The 18,031-nt window shown below is 37.4% G+C and overlaps 1 protein-coding gene across 32 annotated transcripts in view; it reads right to left on the reverse strand.

The window, feature by feature from the left end:
• TCF4 (transcription factor 4) overlaps positions 1-18,031 on the reverse strand; it is a 352,018-nt gene that overhangs the window by 78,109 nt on the left and 255,878 nt on the right. For 4 of the 32 annotated variants that reach the window (XM_023242029.2, XM_006938935.5, XM_006938933.5 and 1 more), the window contains exon 1: positions 14,772-15,011. The exons of the other annotated variants lie outside the window; for them this stretch is intronic. In XM_023242029.2, the coding sequence (XP_023097797.1) occupies positions 14,772-14,840 (69 nt within the window). In that variant the 5' untranslated portion in view covers positions 14,841-15,011. Of the gene's footprint in view, positions 1-14,771; positions 15,012-18,031 lie in introns of those variants that run through there. 32 annotated transcript variants of the gene reach the window in all.

Genomic DNA, 18,031 nt, shown 5'->3' on the forward strand with positions numbered 1-18,031 from the left:
GTGAGTTGAAGACTAGGGGGAAAAAAAAACACACACACAACACAACTGCAATAACACCACCAGAAAAGCTCATTATAATTAGGAACCACAAGCTATGACAAGCATGACAGCAGCATTTGAAAGTCCACGTGCTAAAATAGTTCGTTTCTGAAAATCCAGTTGCAAAAATTTTCTGTTCCCACACATTGCCCAACAAAAAATTTTATGTTCACAATTTCAATAAAAAAAAAATCTTGGGAAAGGAAAAAAAAACATAAAACAGCAAAGACCTCATTTTAGGATTTAACATCAGAATGGAAGACATAGGAATACATTGCTTTACAACTTGGTGTTTATGACTTTTAAAGTCCTTCACATTAACCCAGAGGTAAATTCCCTATGGTCACATGGCAAATATAAAATAGTAAAATATGTTTACATTTAAAAAATAAACCTAAATGTCAATAGCACACTGGATTTTATTTTATAATGATAACCCCCACCCTTCATGCCCGTACGAAGAACGCTGAATTGTTCTTGAATGCCGCCAGGGCCAAATACCCTTCAGGAGGAATATCCTTATGGCCTCAATACACATTATATTTTGTCTTAATGATTTCTGGCAACCAACTACTGCATTTTCTACAATAGAATTTAATGAATAATATTTTTTTTTACATTCTGCCAGCACTCATTAAAATGCACTTGTTTGTGAAATGCAATAGCCAGCTACTATATGAAACCAAAATATTAATGCAAATTGGCATTTCTAAGTTTAAAGCAGTATTTGCATAACGGGAACTAAACATGGTACAAGCTGAAAGAGCGCACAGAACACAAATGCCTCTTAACACCATAATTATTAACAGGAGAAATGATGGCTTGCATATACCGTTAGAAGCCCAAGGAGAAAGCATCTGCCAGGATGTGCCATTATGGGCTCCTGGTGCTCCCAACAACAAGATGATGGGAGAAATTCTGCAACCATCTAACCTATTAAAGTAGTACAGCTACAGGACACAAACACCCTCATTCCCTGTGCTTAATATTTGAGGACCAGTCCATTCATCCACTGCCATCCATAGTTACAAGTGGAAAATAATCAACACAATTCTGAATGTGCAAGTATGAATGAGGGTGGTCTGATCAGCACCATCAATGTTTATCAGGCACATTTCTCCAACTCAAGGATGGAATGGAAAGATATATATTTTTATTCATTCATTCATTCATTCTACAAATAATAGCCTACTGGTCTGCTTTGGATAGGAGAAACCTGGAGAAACTTAACATTAAAAATAGTTTTGATACTTATCAGTTCAGTCAACAAATGTCATCTGAGCACTTCTCCCTGCATATTGTTGTGCTAATCTTTGAGGAGAAGATAAAGAGTTAAAGCTTATCTTCCAGGGGCACCTGGCTGGCTCCTTCTGTAGAGCCTGCAACTCTTGATCCCAGAGTCCTGAGTTTGAGCCCCATGTTGGGAATAGAGTTGACTTAAAAAAAAGAAAAAGAAAAAAAGTTTACCTTCCAATTGCTTGAAAGCTTGACAATGATGAAAAGACACGAAAATTTCAAAACACAAAGTCAGGGTAGGGACTAAATGAGCGTTAAGGACCAGACCTACAGACCGACTTTTTTGTTTATTATCAAGAGATATTTTAGATTATGTGAGTAAATATAGGTTATTTTTATTTTAATAAAATAACAAAGGTATGAACTCTTTAAATTCTGTGGAGGCCAACTTGCAGTGAGCATTCTACTCAAGGGTCTTGCCTAACTGTACGTATGTATACATGGACGCATGGATGATGGATGTTGGGAGTCATTCATCTGGCTGCATAAACATTTCTTGGTTATCCACAATAAGCTAACAAGTGTATAAACTAAAGATTCCTCAAGACACGGCCCGCTCTTTCGGGAGATCTCTTTGATTCCGAGCAAGGTCATTTAAGGGCTGATTCCTTTGAAAAGTTTGTCTTCGTCGAGCTTTAAATGTAGTAAAAGAGATATGAACATAGACGGGATAAGCATTCACTAAAATGCTAGGTAGCCTTAAAATATCAACTCTTGCTTCAGACATATGCTGACTATGAGGCACAAAAAATTCAAAAATATACTGAAATACACAGCAAAAGTGACTCCAGTTCTGTTACAAAACATAAGAGGTTAAGCAAGTGCTTTGATCCTGTAATGCTTCCGTTTTCCAGACCAGCCCTGTCCATTAGAACTTTCTACAAGGATGCACATGTTCTATATCTGTGCTGTCCAATACAGTAGCCACTAGCCACATGTGACAACCGAGCCCATGTGAAATGTGGCTAGTGGGACCAAGGAACTAAATTTTTAAATTGTATTTTGATTAATTTACATTTAATGTTAACAGCTACATGTGGTCAGTGGTGACCTCACTAGACAGTGCATTACTAGACTGTGAAATGGGACAAGTACTTTTAGGTCATCTATCACCGTAGTAGGGTGCAGTAAGGATTAAATGAGAAGGTGCTTTAGAAAGGCTTCTGAAAGAACTGAGGCCTGCAAGTAGGGTTTATTAAATATTGATTATTACTACAATAAAATATTAAGTATAAGCTTCATTTGAGCTATAAACCACTTTCCTAAAAATTAAAGGAAGTCACAATAAGATTGATTTTACACTCCATAAATGTCTGACTTAAATACCACCCAAGCAAGCTTCCTGAAGCACATTCTAAAAACCATGTATAAGAAAGTTACTGTTCTACAGTTATTCAGAGGATGATACTGGGGTATATGGGATATAAGAAAATTCTTGAGAGTCCAACACAGATAATCGGTGATCGATCAAAACTGAAAACAAGGTTATTAATGCTTCCACAAAGAGCCTTGGCTTAAAGTAAATTTGCAATTAGAACAAAGATTACCATCTCCCAGAAACAGATATACCCAAATCAATGAAATGATCACCCCGAATGGTAATCAAACTTGCTTGGCACACAAAAAACATATTTATAGGTTTTCTGTCCACTTTGAGTACAGACAGCCCTATACAATAAAACATGGAAAACAAACAGAAAGAAATGCCAACTGAGGGCAATCTCCTAAGACGGTTTCGGGTGCAGTGGGCACAGTAAAACCCAAAGGCACCAGTGTGATTTTACTAGAACTGTGGAGCACCCAGTGGACAGGGAAACAGGAAGACTCCTTAGTACACAGTCTGAGGATGGAATTGAAATAGAACAACCAACGGTTAAGCAAAAGTGTCCATACTCCAAAGACAGACTGCAAATCAGAGCTGCCACTCCCGTGCCCAGCTGCCGTCTCTACTCTGATAGAACCTTGTACAGCATGGGGAGGAGACTGAAGAGAGTTACTAGTTACTGTCAGACTTGGCAGCTGTCTCCAAACCTTGGCATCTAAGAAGTGAGGTGTGCCTCTGGGTTCCACAAGTTGGCAGGTGTAAGACTCTGCCACTAGATACCGCCACCTTCCTCCACAGGGTGCTAGGGAAGGCAATCGAGGTTTCAAAAATCACTTCCAAATCACTGCCAGGAATTATCCAGCACTGATGGGAAGCACAGCAGTGGCAGGAAGAGAGATCCCCGGTTGTGAGTGCATAAAGAAGCTACATTATTGGGAAAGCTGAAAAGAGAGTTTTTTTTATGTTGGTTTTAATTTTTGATCTTAGTACAGAGGATATATTTAATGGCGGTGCAAACAAGGTCTTTCAATGCCAAAAATACTTAAACGTATTATTAGTTTCTTTATGCTAATTTATTTTCTTCTTTGCTTCTTTATGACCTACAGAAAAAAAAATTAATGGTAATAAACTCTCTTTTAGGATGATTCCGATGAACCCACAGTTACACTGAGAGAGTTTTCAAGACATTTTGAAAGGTAAGATATAAATATGTATTTAGGGTATAGAGAAATGCACATTTATTGACTCAACATATTCTAACAGCTGCTTTGAAGTCATTCCAGTTGGTTCACAAATAATGTACTACATTTACAACACTTCAAATAAAATCCCACATTTTCTTGGTAAATGGTAGAAATACCTGGACAATACTATAGTGTGCTATGCCAGAGAGGGAGACAGAGAGAAACAGAGAGGGAAGGAGGAAGGGGGAGAGAGAGAGGGAGAGAGGGAGAGGGAGAGGGAGAGGGAGAGGGAGAGGGAGAGAGAGAGAGAGAGAGACAGAGAGAGAATTGATATGGAAAGAAAAGAAAAGCAAGCTGCAATCATTGTAAGGTGGCTCACTACACCAGGAATTAATTATTAAGGTCCAGATATTTTACTTATAAAGCAGGACTTTTCAGCCTCAGCACTTCGTGAAGGGCTGACCTGTACACTGGTTGAAGAGGAGCATCCCTGGCCTCTAGATACCAGAGGCAAACTCTCACCCAACTACTGCAGTTGGGACAATCAAAATTTTCCCAGATACTGTCATAGGTCCCCTGGGGGAGGGGGGCACCACTGTTCTAAAGATACATGTTTATAGCCAGAGTATGTCAGCAACAAATATCCACTTTGATTTTCCTGATGCTTCATGTAAAACAATGGCAATACTCTAGGAGTATCTTCCTTCAGCCAAACAAGTAAATACCCATTTATACTCATGATCACTTAGTATGGGACATCTTGTGGTGTGCATCAGTCCCAGCCTACAACTTTGAAAGAGGTACAATGTGTTCATTTGGAACCTCTTAGAGAGAGGAACCTCTTAGAGAGATTCATTTGGAATCTCTCCCGTAATTTCACTATGTGATAGAAAATACCAACCCGTTCTAAACTATATACAATAGTCAAACTAATACATTGTATGCACATTTTTGATGAATAAACAAGTTTTGAGTAATAAACAATTGGCAATAACTAATTGCTATCTAGTTATGTAATCATCCATCTATCCACCCCCCCTGCCATCGAGACTTTCTCCAATCCAGCCATACATTTATCATCATAAAATCTGTCATGCTTTCAATTCTGATTGAGTTACACAGGTAAAAAGCCCAGGACCAGCCAAAGAGTTTAATGTACATAGCTCCCTATTGGCAATGCATCTGTGAAGGCACTATTATCTATAAATAATTTCACATCAGGCCAGCTGTATGTTTTATACACTACATCATCTACTTCAAAACATGAAAGGATCTCAATATCTAAATGTGATTAAGTTTTGTTAGAGCAGTTATTTTGTTAGATAGGTAATCTATTGCTACATTCAAGATTCCAACACTTAAAAAAAAAAAAAAAGATTCCAACACTGATTACCCTGAGAAGGTCAACATCAGAACAGATCGACGGAAAGCAGGAAGCACCATCTAACTCTTAAAACAGGTTAAATGGATCTGCAAAGTGAACATTAAAAATGTATTAAAGATTCCAAGAACAAGTGCTAGCCTAAAACTACTTAGGAATAATTTGTTTCTCCTTTTTCATCTGTTTTTCTTTTTTTCATCATCTGAAAATGATGGAGGAAAAGAGCCATAAAACCAAAACTTCCTCCATAAGGAACAATTTAGTGTGGTTTGCATTTCTCAATGTCATGTCTGAAAGGTAAAAAAGTTTAGGGGTTAGGATCTCATAATGATTCATATAAGTCACACGAGCCTTTCTTGGGGTTAATTAAGTAAACTGAATTCTAAAAGGTTTTATTAGCAAAACTGACACTGTAAAAGTTGAGCCAAGAGGATCTGCTATTACATGAATTCTTTAAAAGGTAAACGCATTTAACAACCACGCATCTATTTCTAGCAGCTTTAGCTCACTGCCTGGAAGCATCCATGAGGTCGGCTGCACTTTGCAACCTCTGGGAAGTAGGATTACCAGATTCACATCAACATATCTAATTTTACAGTTACCTTATTTAAGTTTTTAATACAGCACAGGTCTTTTTCTCAGGTGTTAATAGAAAAATCAATTTTAAGTCACAACAGCTGTGATCATTTTAAATATCACAGCTGTCATGAGTCGAAAATAACCATTTGAGCATACACATTTCTGCTGCAAATGTAACAAAATGAAAATATGAAGGAATTTTATTTTTTTTTTACTCCCTCTGAAGCTGGATGTCTAATACAATGGTAGAGTAATAACTTATTTTCTTTAAAATAAAATCAGACTCCCATTTCTTTGCTGACCTAGCCAACAGATGGCTTAAAGGAACAGAAAAGAACATCATGGTTAAGATATACTCCTATAGCACTAACTGTGGAAATGTTTAATTATGGAAATAGCATTAACTCTGGAAGACAGAGTTAAATAGTTGATACCAAAATTGAGGGTTCATTTATGTAAACATTTTGCTGTGAAGCCAGGGGGAGATTAAACGGGATCCATGCTACATATTAAGTCTTATTAAAATCCAGGAGTTGAAATTATTACACAGGAAAAAAATCTAAACTCACATGAATAGTGCTAACTAGTAACTTCCAGGAAATAATGGCATTTTAATCACTTATTTGCAAACTCAAACTATCTGTTGTATGGGATTCAACAAAGATACTTTTCCCCTCTCCAAATCAAAGGTCATTACATTTTGAAGAATATAACAACATTCTTTAAAAACCTAAACAACAACAAAAATTTACAAAAAAATTAGGGCATTATTTATCCCACTGGCTGCAGAAACTTTAGATTTCTATGTGAAATTAGTGGACAATGAACACCTAAGAAATTCCAGAATTATATTAGTAAACAATCATTGCCACCTCAGCGACAGGGAGGAATATGGTTCAAATGTTTGAAAAATGATGTTGTATGATTTAGAAAAGAAGGAAATAAACTAAAGGAACAAGCACAATTTCAAACCAAAGCACTGACAATGTTACACAATTCACATTATTGTTTAAAAAATGTACTCAAAAGTCTACCTCTTGGCCAGCATATAACCAGAAAATAAAAATCTAAACTATTTTCATTCCAGGTCTGCAATTCTACCTAAATTAACTGGATGCCCCTCTTCTTCCCTTATTTTTCCCTTACAGATTCACAGGGTGGAGATGAAAGTTGGCATCATTTGTACCTAAACAACTTCTACTAAAAAGCTGATATCCCCCCCCCCCCCATTCTGCTTAGGGAGGCTTGGTGCAGCAGGTAGAGGAGAGCCCTACCATCCCCAATTATTTGCATATTAATTTCAAAGCTACATGAAAAACATTGTAGGCTTTTAATCATATCAACACACAAAAAAGGCACTACAAAGTGAAAGTACACCTGTTAAACATTTATCCCAACCCCCACATCACACAAAGGAAGCCTAAGAAAACAGCATCCATGCTGCTCCTGTGTGCTGAGCCTCCACTTCTGAATTGTAATAACAGGTGCAGAAATAATAATGTGCTGGGCAATCAACTTTTTTCCTCTGATTTGTCAGTTTAGCTTAATAATGCCATTAGGAATGTAAACATTTCTGCAATTTATATTTAAAAGTCAATAAAATAATGGGGTGCAGAATTTATCCTTTTTAATTTTTTAAGTAATACATTTGATTATTTTAATCACGTCAGTACTTAACTGGATGGGGTTTAAATATGCATGTAACATCAATTTAATTTGTTTTATTCGTTAGAAAAGCTATTGAGTAATACAGCATTATTCTCCTGGAAAAAAAAAAAAGCATATATTCTGGGGGAAACAGAGTGGAGACACTTTCCACTTTTTGCTTCTCTTCGTGGAGGTGGGATTCCAGTGCCTTCTGAATGTCTTTCATTACAAGCATTTTGAAATGGTAACCAAAGAGGTGAGAATCCAAAACACACTCACTAGATGGCTAACAGTAAAAACAGAGAGTGTTTCCATGCTGTGGATAAACTTTATTGGGGCTACAGTGATAAGACTGTGGTTGGTAAACGCATCAACTATTTTTAAAATGGCGTGAGAGTTTTCCCCAACATAGCAATTCCCACTTGAACAGGATTATTATTGGCGCAGTCATTCGCTGCTCTATAATTCTCGCCCTTAGGTTTGTGGAGGTGAAAAAGCCAAGTCAAATGTTAGCCTCCACTCTTAACATCCCCTATTCATTTTCAGGTCAGCTACAATGGAAGCAGCTGGAATTTGACTCTCCTCAGTCTGTCCCACCAATTACCTCAACGTGCCCTCTCTCCAGAGGAGTATAATTTGGTCTCCTGGAAAGCACAGCCCTAGGTCCCCGGAGGATGCCAAAGCCTGCATTTTTTCGGTGGAGCCTGAAATTAGACCATCACCCACACTGCTCCCACCCCTGACTTCTTTGGCGTTTTAAACCCACTCTTTATCCCAATATGGGGAGGGATGCCTTTAAAACAGTACACTCTCCCAAATAAAATGTTATAGGTATAGTGTCCCTTTTAAGTCACTTTTCAACAAAAGGCCCTGATTAGCACATGCAGATTTAACAAATAAGGAAGAAGAATCTGAAGAAAACTGGGTAACGACTTGACACGACATAGAATTTAAAGACAAAAATATCAGAAATGTGAAAGTTTAAATTCTAATCAGAGCGTGGCATTGTGACAGAAATGCATCTCTTAATAACTAGAGGCTGCAGTCTGGAACCTAGGCCATGGTTCTTTCAGCGCTGCAAACAGGAAACTCTCCCAAAGTTTTAAGCGGGGCAAACTCTCAAACCATGTTCAAGTCCCAAACCAGTAAACTCAACCTTAAGAAATATTCTTTAGAAGAATAATTTTATTTTGCTTAATAAGATACAATAAAATCGAGATACTTAAGGTGATACAATGTGCCAGTTTATTACAGATTCTAAAACGTCAAAAAGCCTCTAACTAGGAAGTTTTCCAAACATTTCCACGCATTGACTTTTTAGCAGGTCACATCATACTTCAAAATATAATTATTTTACAGAATTATCGTTTTCAGTTTTGTCACTATGCATTTGTGCTTCCTAGTTTATATATAGCTGCTTTTATGAAGGGCTATGACGATTTCCTGAATAGATTATAAATATTTAAATATTTTATGAACATACAGCTCCAGATCTTTTTTTTCGCCTTACTGTCAGTAGTGTTACCACACATAACTTTACCCTGTGTCACCTTAGAGTTATGTCTGAAGTATTAAGGGCTAACTTAACACCAATCAAATATACACAAACTCTGGAAGACTGAAACCTAAAACTACCTTTAAACTATATTGACTGTGAAATAGGAACTTTTCTGTAACCCTGATAATATTGGAGGAAAATGAAAAAAAAAAAAAAAAACAGAACAAAAAGCCTAGTAATCTTTTGTGTGTCTGTCCTGAAATTCTCAATTATAAGAGTTGCATTTAGGTTTGTTATGCGGAGCAAATACGTCTTCACTGCATTTTCTTCTTACGATAAAAGTAAACTTGAATTTTAGCAACTTTTAAAATTGCCACAATCATATCTAAAATCTACATATTTTCACTGGATTCAAAGTTAAGATTAAAAAAAATAATAATAACCTCATGATGGCAGGTTGCTGACCATGTTCATGGCCTACATGGTGATTCCAGAGGAATGACACGAAAGCATTTTTTTTTCCTTAGTAGCATCACTGTGATAGAAGTCTCAGGGAGGCTTGGAAACACACTCACACAACATTCATAATAATGAAATATGGCAATGTCTAAAATCCAAATGTGACTAAAAAACATACTTAAAAATTAAGTTACAAGGAAGAAATCACTAATCTCATGCCTCTCAGTGGTATTATAATTTTAGTAAAAAACAAAACAAAACAACAAATAGGGGGTGTAATGCAAACCACATTTATAGTGGAACAGGAAACAAACAACTATTCAGCACAATTTCCTGTAGATCAGTTGGAAAGGTATTTCAAGACTGCACCAGCTATTAGATCTTTTTTCCTGGCCACTTTTCTCCCTAACCCTCTTCCCCCTGTGTTTCAATGTCCTTCCTCCAAATTCTCCTTGAAACAATGCCATCGCCCAGCACTAGAAGGATGCTTATCAATTATCAACACTAAATCCAAAATGTTCAGACCTACCAGAAATTAGGGATTAAATAAAATTAACCAAATATGTAACCGATCCATATTTTCTTTCTAAGAAATTAGCCCCAGAGAAATGTTCAAACTGGCATCTGTGAATCTCACGCAGGGATTCTGGAAATTTAATCAGAGGCAGGAGAGCAAGATGTAGCCACAATATCAAGATTAAGCGTCTGGTGAATTTTTACCAGCTTAGTCGTAAAGAACCAAATCAACATAATTTTGTTGGAAGCAATCAAGCACAGAAGAAAAAAAAATAAAATTTTCATTGTTATTTTAAAGTGGGTAAATTAAAAGCTTTATATGTCAACAATACCAAAAAGTAAGCTTACTAAAAAGAAGTTGATCCTGAATGGGTTTTTTTTTAAATATGTTTTGTTTTCTTCAATCAGTGGGGAATTGAAAGATTATATTAATTTGTGACCTAGGCAAATTTTTGCTCTGTAATAGCAGCTAAACAATAATTTTAAGAAGTAATGCTTTTATACCAGCTACTTTCATTTATAATCATGACTTTGAAAATAGCTAAGTATATGAAATACCTTTCTAAAATACTAAATGCAATTTGCATAGTCGATAGTTGATACACTATTAAAAACTTTAAAGCCCAGTGGCTACCTGCACGAGGCTAGAGGCTACTGGAATCAACCGTGAGGTTTGCAAAGAAAGGGCCATATGTAAATTGTACTGGAAAACATTATTACTGGTATTCTTTAAATATTAAACTTTTTATGTTAGCACTTCCTGTGGTACGTGGGAAAAAAAGCTAAACATTCCATACCCTAATTTTTACTTAAAAAAAATTTAGGTGGCTGACTGAGATTGTCTCTTATTCAGAGGTAAACTTTTCTCTAAGAATGCATTCCCAACTGAAATGATTCTGATATTTAAAATGTTCCTGTTTTTTTCATCTTAAGCAGGAATCATGAAATTATTTTACTTTTTGGCCTTGATATCAGAAATAATCAACATCCATTTTAACCTCTGAACTTCAGGGAGTTGAAAAGCTGCATAATGTGACCAACAGTCAATATAAACATGGAGAGCTCATTACCATTTACTTTCTGAGATTTGATGACTTCACAAATAACTATTTCAAAACAACTAGTTTGAAACATGGTTTGAAGCTTGTTAGTATAAAGCAAAAAGAGCAATTACAATAATTATAGGTTTCTCTATACGGTTTAACACATGCACATGCTGGCGAGAGATGATGATGTGATCTTAAATTACCATTAGGAGGAAATTTCGCCACTTTTGTTTTCAATTTCATTTGCCATAATTTCATCTTTGTCGAATTGCTTTATTTTTAGGTATGTGGAAATTTGACCAAATAATTACTTATTAAAATTCTTATTCAATGAATAAGAAGATGGGAGCGGTTATAAAAATCAACATTTCTAGCAGGAACTATACTTACTGTGGACCAGGTAGGTAATGCCTGCTAGTGCTCATAGCCTGAATGAGGACAGACACAGCGGCACATTTTGATAGAAGCTTACACTCATAACACTGAAAATAAACTGGACTTATTTTCTCTGCAAAGAGCCTCTCTTCCCGTAGTTAAGAAGTAATGCTTTCACAGTTTTTATTTAGCTGAAAATGGGATTCATGTGTATTTAAACATCTAGCCCATAAAGAAAAGAAATCACGAAAATGATTGGGCTAAGTTTTGGTATTAAACTCTCACCTGAGGAGGAGCTGATTTTCAAAAATACATTCTGGTTTATACTCAAGATTTATTCTCTGAGAGTTGTAATATTATGATATTTTGGAGGTTTTGGCTTCCTAAAGTTCACATTTCAGACCAGCTCCAGTGGTTCACAGAGAGAAGAAAACAATTTGTGTGGGATATGGCTATAGAAACACTTCATAACTTAAGGTAATAGAAAATTTACATTTTTCTTTGTCCTAAAATACCACTGCCTCTACTATTTCTCCTGCTAGAGTGTTAGAGGAAAACTGATTTCATAAATCCTATAGGTGCCAGTTCAAAAACAAGAAATCATAATTGTTGTAAGGCTTAATTGCACTCGCCCAACAACCTAAAATCACAGTGTTTTGGAATGATTTTACATTTTTCTTCTTTTGTTTATTCACAGGGAAAACCTGCTTCCTCTGGCCTCTCTCAGTTCAGAGAGTTCAAACTGAATTTAAACAAGTAATTGACTTGTCACTGGGAAAAAAAAAAGAAGAAGAAGAAGGAATTCTGTGCTGTGTTGTCTTCAGAGGAAAGCTTGTGTAACAAATAGCTGATCACACTTAACTCCAACAATTTGAGTTAAAACACACATTGGTCATATGCGCACATACACACAAAAATGCACAGATACTCAAACCCAAAACAACCAGCGAAACTCAAGAAATGTAAAGTCTCTTCGATAGGCATTTTGAACAATTAACTCATGGCATACACAATCTCCACAAGATGTCTGGCACCAAATCAAAAGCCGCTGAATGCAGAATTACAGCCAGTACAATACACACTGTAGAATAAACAAAAATCTGCTTCCCCAGTGTATGCATGAAGGCATTTTTAAAAATGAGATACCACTGGCCCCATCCAAAGAGCACGTACAACTGGACTTTGCTGTCCGTTTCCTAGAGCTAAAATGAAGAACTGGTAACCATTCCTGGTTTCAAAAGCTTTCTGCTAGTGTTCCAAACGGCTATTTCTTCTAACTATAATGTATGTACAATTTGCTTCTTTCTAGTGTTTGAATCAATAGAGATACACATCACCAGATTTGTTTTTAATAAACGCCTTAAAACAGTTCCTATAAATACATTTCCTGTGACAGAGCGATCTTGATTTTATGAGTACCATCCTCTCAAAAAAAAAAAATCTAACAACCAAAATATTTGGCAACTGAGAGGGCATATTAGTGATATGATGTCATATTCAGCATTTTCTTATGGTGGAGGCAACTGGCAAGCTGTGGGAATGGAATACATTTTTTTTTTTAAAATTCCTCTTGGCTAAAAGGGAGTTAAAATGTCCAAAACTTAAAACTAAAATTTTGTCAGTTCAGACCATCAGGGCAGAAAATTAACAACTCACATACAAAAATCATTATCACTGGTAATTCCTAAAGATAAAAACCTCAGAAACTTATATTCATTGTAATTCTCTTACACTGCATTAGGATCATATAGTCCCTGCAGCTATTTTATTGCTTCTGAGACACTTTTTCCTGCTATGATAGCATCATTCACAAAATTTTCATTAGAAGTGCTTTAAAATTAAAGGTACTGGCTAAATATGTTATGTATGGGAATGTCAAAAAGATAATAGGCAAAAGTCTTAAGAACTATACATGAGTAACTACCAAGTGCAAATTAGGCACTTGTTTAAAAAAAGGAAGTTACATAATCCTAATATTTATGTTTACAAATTTAACCACTTTACTGGATCAGTTCACAACATAAGCCATTTGTTTTAAAGTTATATTTCCCTTACCACACTTAACTGTTCTTCTAATTACACACTATGTTCTCTTTAAACAAACAAACAAAAAGATAAAAACTGGATAGTTTTATAAACTTTTGACAATTTGCTCACACTTTTAAGTGACCAAGAAATAAAAGTAAACGATATTATTTCAGTGGCCCATTCATAAAACTGGTTTCTTGAATGAAATTATTAATCTTCCTAAACCATACTGCACCTTGAAACACTCGTGTATGTGTGTGCATTCCAGTATACGCTCAGCTAGATAGAACCATTATGCATACACAGGGAAGTATATAGACTCATGCATACACCGTCACATACACATGTTTTAATTCGTTTGCGCCAATCGCTACAGCTGAATTGGGCCTTCGTGAAAGCTCTGATCGGTCCCTTTTGGCCCAACTATCACACTCTGATTAAGATCAATCCAAATGGAAGTTCAAAGTACACAGAGAGCAGTTTGTAAATGGCTGCTTTTCACTCCTCCCTCAATCTTCTTTTTCTATTTTAAAATAATAAATTTCTCTCTCTACCCCCCAACAAATCTTCCGGAGAGCCCCACATACCGATTTGAAAATATTGAAATCCTTTTCCTTCAGAGGACCCAGCCGAAGGAAAAAAAAAAATAAACCTCCAGATGGCAAGTATAAACCTTCTGCTGGGGTTATGCACAAAATACCAGACACTTTTTTTTTTTTAAATAAAGCGTTTCTGTTGAAGGGGGAAAATTGAGTAAAGAAGCCACACAACACAAATAACTTACAACAATATTGCTATGTGCATGAATGTTTTTTTTGGTTTTAAAATATTAAACTTATATAATCTACTTCTTAGATGTCTCAGTTCTATGTCTTTGCTCTTTTTTAACCTTTCAGATTCTCTCCACTGAATCCACTTCACTTTAGCTTTCAACTTAGTAAGACTAGATATCACAAAACCTCAGTCCAGGGAGAAACTTACCCCACATTTCCTCTCAGCCTAACTTGGGCTGTCTCAATTCTGCTCCTCATATCTGCTTTTCCTTTCAAACAGTCATTTGGAAGCAACAAGAATTTTCCAAAAGTCTTTTTCCCCCCATCTTACCACCTTCCAACTTTACCTGACTGCAAACTTTCGCCCTGGGATCCACTTTCTAAAGCTCTGAAACCACCTATTTTTCTGCTCTGGAGGGGAGGTGGGGGGGGGGGGAATTTTTTTTTTTTTCAAAAGAAAAGGCAACCATAATATCCTAAGATTGGCAAATGATAACTATTTCATGGCACCAAGGAAGGTGCAGCAGTCCTGCACAACTTTGCAAACAATGATCACCGCCTAGGATGCTCATCCCTGCGACAATAAAACTTGTCAAAAATCCCCCTCGCAGCCCGCGTCCGCTTACCGCTTTCCCATTATAGTAGTACATCAAAGAGTTGCCGCCCATGCCCGGGATTGTGTATGCGCAGTACATGGTCTCGGAATCTTTTTTCTCCTCAGTACCACTCTAACAACTTTTATTTCAAACTCGCTGTCCCTTTTTTCACAACAATTCCTTCAGTTGCATTTTCCCATATGGCCGGGCCAAGCGTGGTGAATATGCAAAGCAGGAAGAGACCATTCCTGGCGGGCGGGGGAGGCCGCCGCGCTGCTGTCAGACGCTCAAGTTTGCGCAGCGGAGCTGGAAGGCAGCCCGGCCCTGATGGAGCTCTCAATCCTAATGCATACGCGGGATCGATTCAACTTTTCCGAGGGGTTTTTATCAGTTCCTTCAATAATGCCGATTCTTACAAATTTCTGCAGTCTTCACTCCCCCCCTTCTTTTCTTTCTTTTTCTTTTCTTTTTTCCTCTCTTTTCTTTCTTTTTCTTTTCTTTCTTTCTCTCTCTCTCTCTCTTTTTTTTTTTTTTTTGTTTTGTTTTGTTCTAGGCACCCTTTTCTTCTCTAAAATTTCCACTCAACTGCCTTAGGGTAAAAGTGGAACAGGGTCCATTATTGAGCAGAATACAAATGCAGTTAATTGACTCCCCCTCTCTCTCTCTCCCTCTCTTTCTTTTTTGTTTTAATTTGATTAAAAAGCGAGTGGCAGGAAGGGAATCGTATGATGCACATCTAATAACTCTGCCATCTGTCTCTGCTGCTGGCTAGCTCCCAGCATTGTACGCAGCTGCCTGAGAACTCGACTCGGAGAAAGGGGAGGGAAAGGGGAGAGAGGGAAACACACACACACACACACACACACACACACACACACACACACACACACACACACACACCCCACCACGTCTCTGACCTCGCTCAGAAGGAGAGAGGGGGCAGTGTTTTCTGACTGCTTGGTCAACAACCTACAAAACGGGGTTGCGGAATGAAACAGAGTAACAGTGCGGCCCGCCCAGGGCTCTGCGAACCCTCCGCTTCCCCGGAACCGGTGGGCAGGGGGGCCGCCCGTGAACTTCACCTCGCCATGCCGCAGACCGCCGCGTGTCCAGAGGCCAGCCGGCATAATAATAACGGGACGGCGCTCCCTTCGCTGCGCCTGGGCACCCCTCACGGCCACCTTCTCAGTTTGGAGTTTGGTGCTTTCGCTGTACCTTTGGATCATCTACCACCCACTTAACGCTACTTGGTTTCTGGGTTCTAAAGCAAGAGTTTATTGGTACATCCGAACCTCCGAATGACTTACAGCTGTCAGTTCCTAAAAAGGCACCTCTGACACCACACTTTCAGAATTTTGCATCATCCAAGGAGCCCTATTCTGTATGAATATTTTAACAAACATTCCACGTTTGTACGGTTTTGCTAAACTTTAAGTGTGATTAAGGCGAAAATCTTCCTCCACCTTTGATTACAACTGAACAATAGAATCTTTTCTAGATCACAACGTTTCTAACAACCAAGTGTATATATTTATTTGTTTTGTTTTTAAATATTATATCACCCAACAAAAAGGGGGGGGGGAACAAAAAACAAAAAGGAAAGAAAGAAAGGGGAGGGGGAGGGGGGAGAAGAGACGGCTGACTTGAGCTTGCCAAATTCAGAGCATCCCAGGAAAGGAGGGCCTCTGGGAATTGATCCCAAATGAAACTAAATCATTTGCATATGCCGAAGCAAATGCCACCCGAGCATACATCTATTCTCAAGAATCAACTTTAATAATTCAAAGCACCTATTTCCTTACAATTCAACATGGTAACAAAACACATACAGTATTCATAAACAAGGGGGGACTGTGGTGTTGGTTCTGAAGAGCAAAGCCTTGGCTTCATGGTGCAAAGTTTCTCCCACACTCTAAAATAAACACACACACACACACACACACACACACACACACCCCCACACACCCCGCACACACACACATATAGCGAAGGCCCAGAGGTTTGTCTAACTCACTTGCTCTGCATTTATTCCGAGGGTCCCCAGAGGTTTGTGTAAACAGTACTTGAATTATAATCACACATTTCATTCAAATTTCATGCTTTGAGGATTTTTTCCTCATTAGAACAGTTAGTTGTCAATCTGACAGGATCACATTTGTAACCTTTAAACCACCCTCAGTGTTTCATACATAAGGCCAGGGTACTCACCTACTAAAGGAGAGTATGTAAAAACCAGGGCTTAGAAAAGAGGCTGGAATTTAAAGAGAGATAAGTTGGGGGGAGGGGGTTATTGTTGCTGTTCCTTTGTTGTTTCTCATAGAAACCCCTTATTTAGAAGGCTGTATCTAGATCCTGTCTAACTTTCTCATAGATGGACCGCTAGGAAGATTTCTGAACTATTTTGATAAATAACCATTCTGCCTCATCTACATTAAGTGCCTCATCTTGCAAACATATAAAATGCCTTTTTATTAATTATGTAAGTATAAATAAAATTTTCATACTTTAATGAGCAACAATTAATATTTTAAATATTGAAGCTTTCGTTGCTTTTAAATACATTGTTAACATGTGCATAAATAAATGTTTTTAATCTGATAAGGTGAAAGAGATTTTTAAACCCCGACAAATCAGCACATGGGACTCAAAAAATTAAAATGGTACTAGAACATTAAGCTTCTGGGCTTCATTAGCTAATGAAAAAGAGCCTGAAGTATTTCATAAAATAAATTTGCAATGATTAATAAAGATACACTCCTTTGAAAGGTATTCTTTGTGTTATAATAACATCGAGACACTGAAGGTATTATCATCCACTGATGTTCAGGTTTTGGTTTGTTGACCTTGGAGTACATTTCAATCACAGAACTCAAGTCAGTGGCTTGTCAACTGAGACATTTCTGCGAATTCAGACTTTGAAGTTTCCTTTGTGACAGAAATATCACCCATGATAAATTTTTAGTGTGATGCGTGGGGAGTTAGCACAGAAGTTTAAGAACAACTGAAGCTATATGCATGAATCCGTGTGTTTCATAATAATTTTAAAAGAAGTCTCAATCAGAGCAGCCAATTTTTAAGGGACACTGACCTGGTCTGTTTGCTTCATCAGTATATACTTAGGCAAGTTACCTAACAGGCCAGGAGTCCCTTGTTATCACTGAAATGATAGGGAATGGAAGTTAGCCACACAAAAGAGTGAGCCACCACTCTCCCTGGTGGTCAGCTGAAAACATCACTGAGGACACTAGGGGTAGGCAGCATCTGCCATTCTTGGGGGAAAAAATTCTTAC

The sequence above is a fragment of the Felis catus genome, chromosome D3, assembly GCF_018350175.1.
Source record: "Felis catus isolate Fca126 chromosome D3, F.catus_Fca126_mat1.0, whole genome shotgun sequence".
NCBI lineage: Eukaryota > Metazoa > Chordata > Mammalia > Carnivora > Felidae > Felis > Felis catus.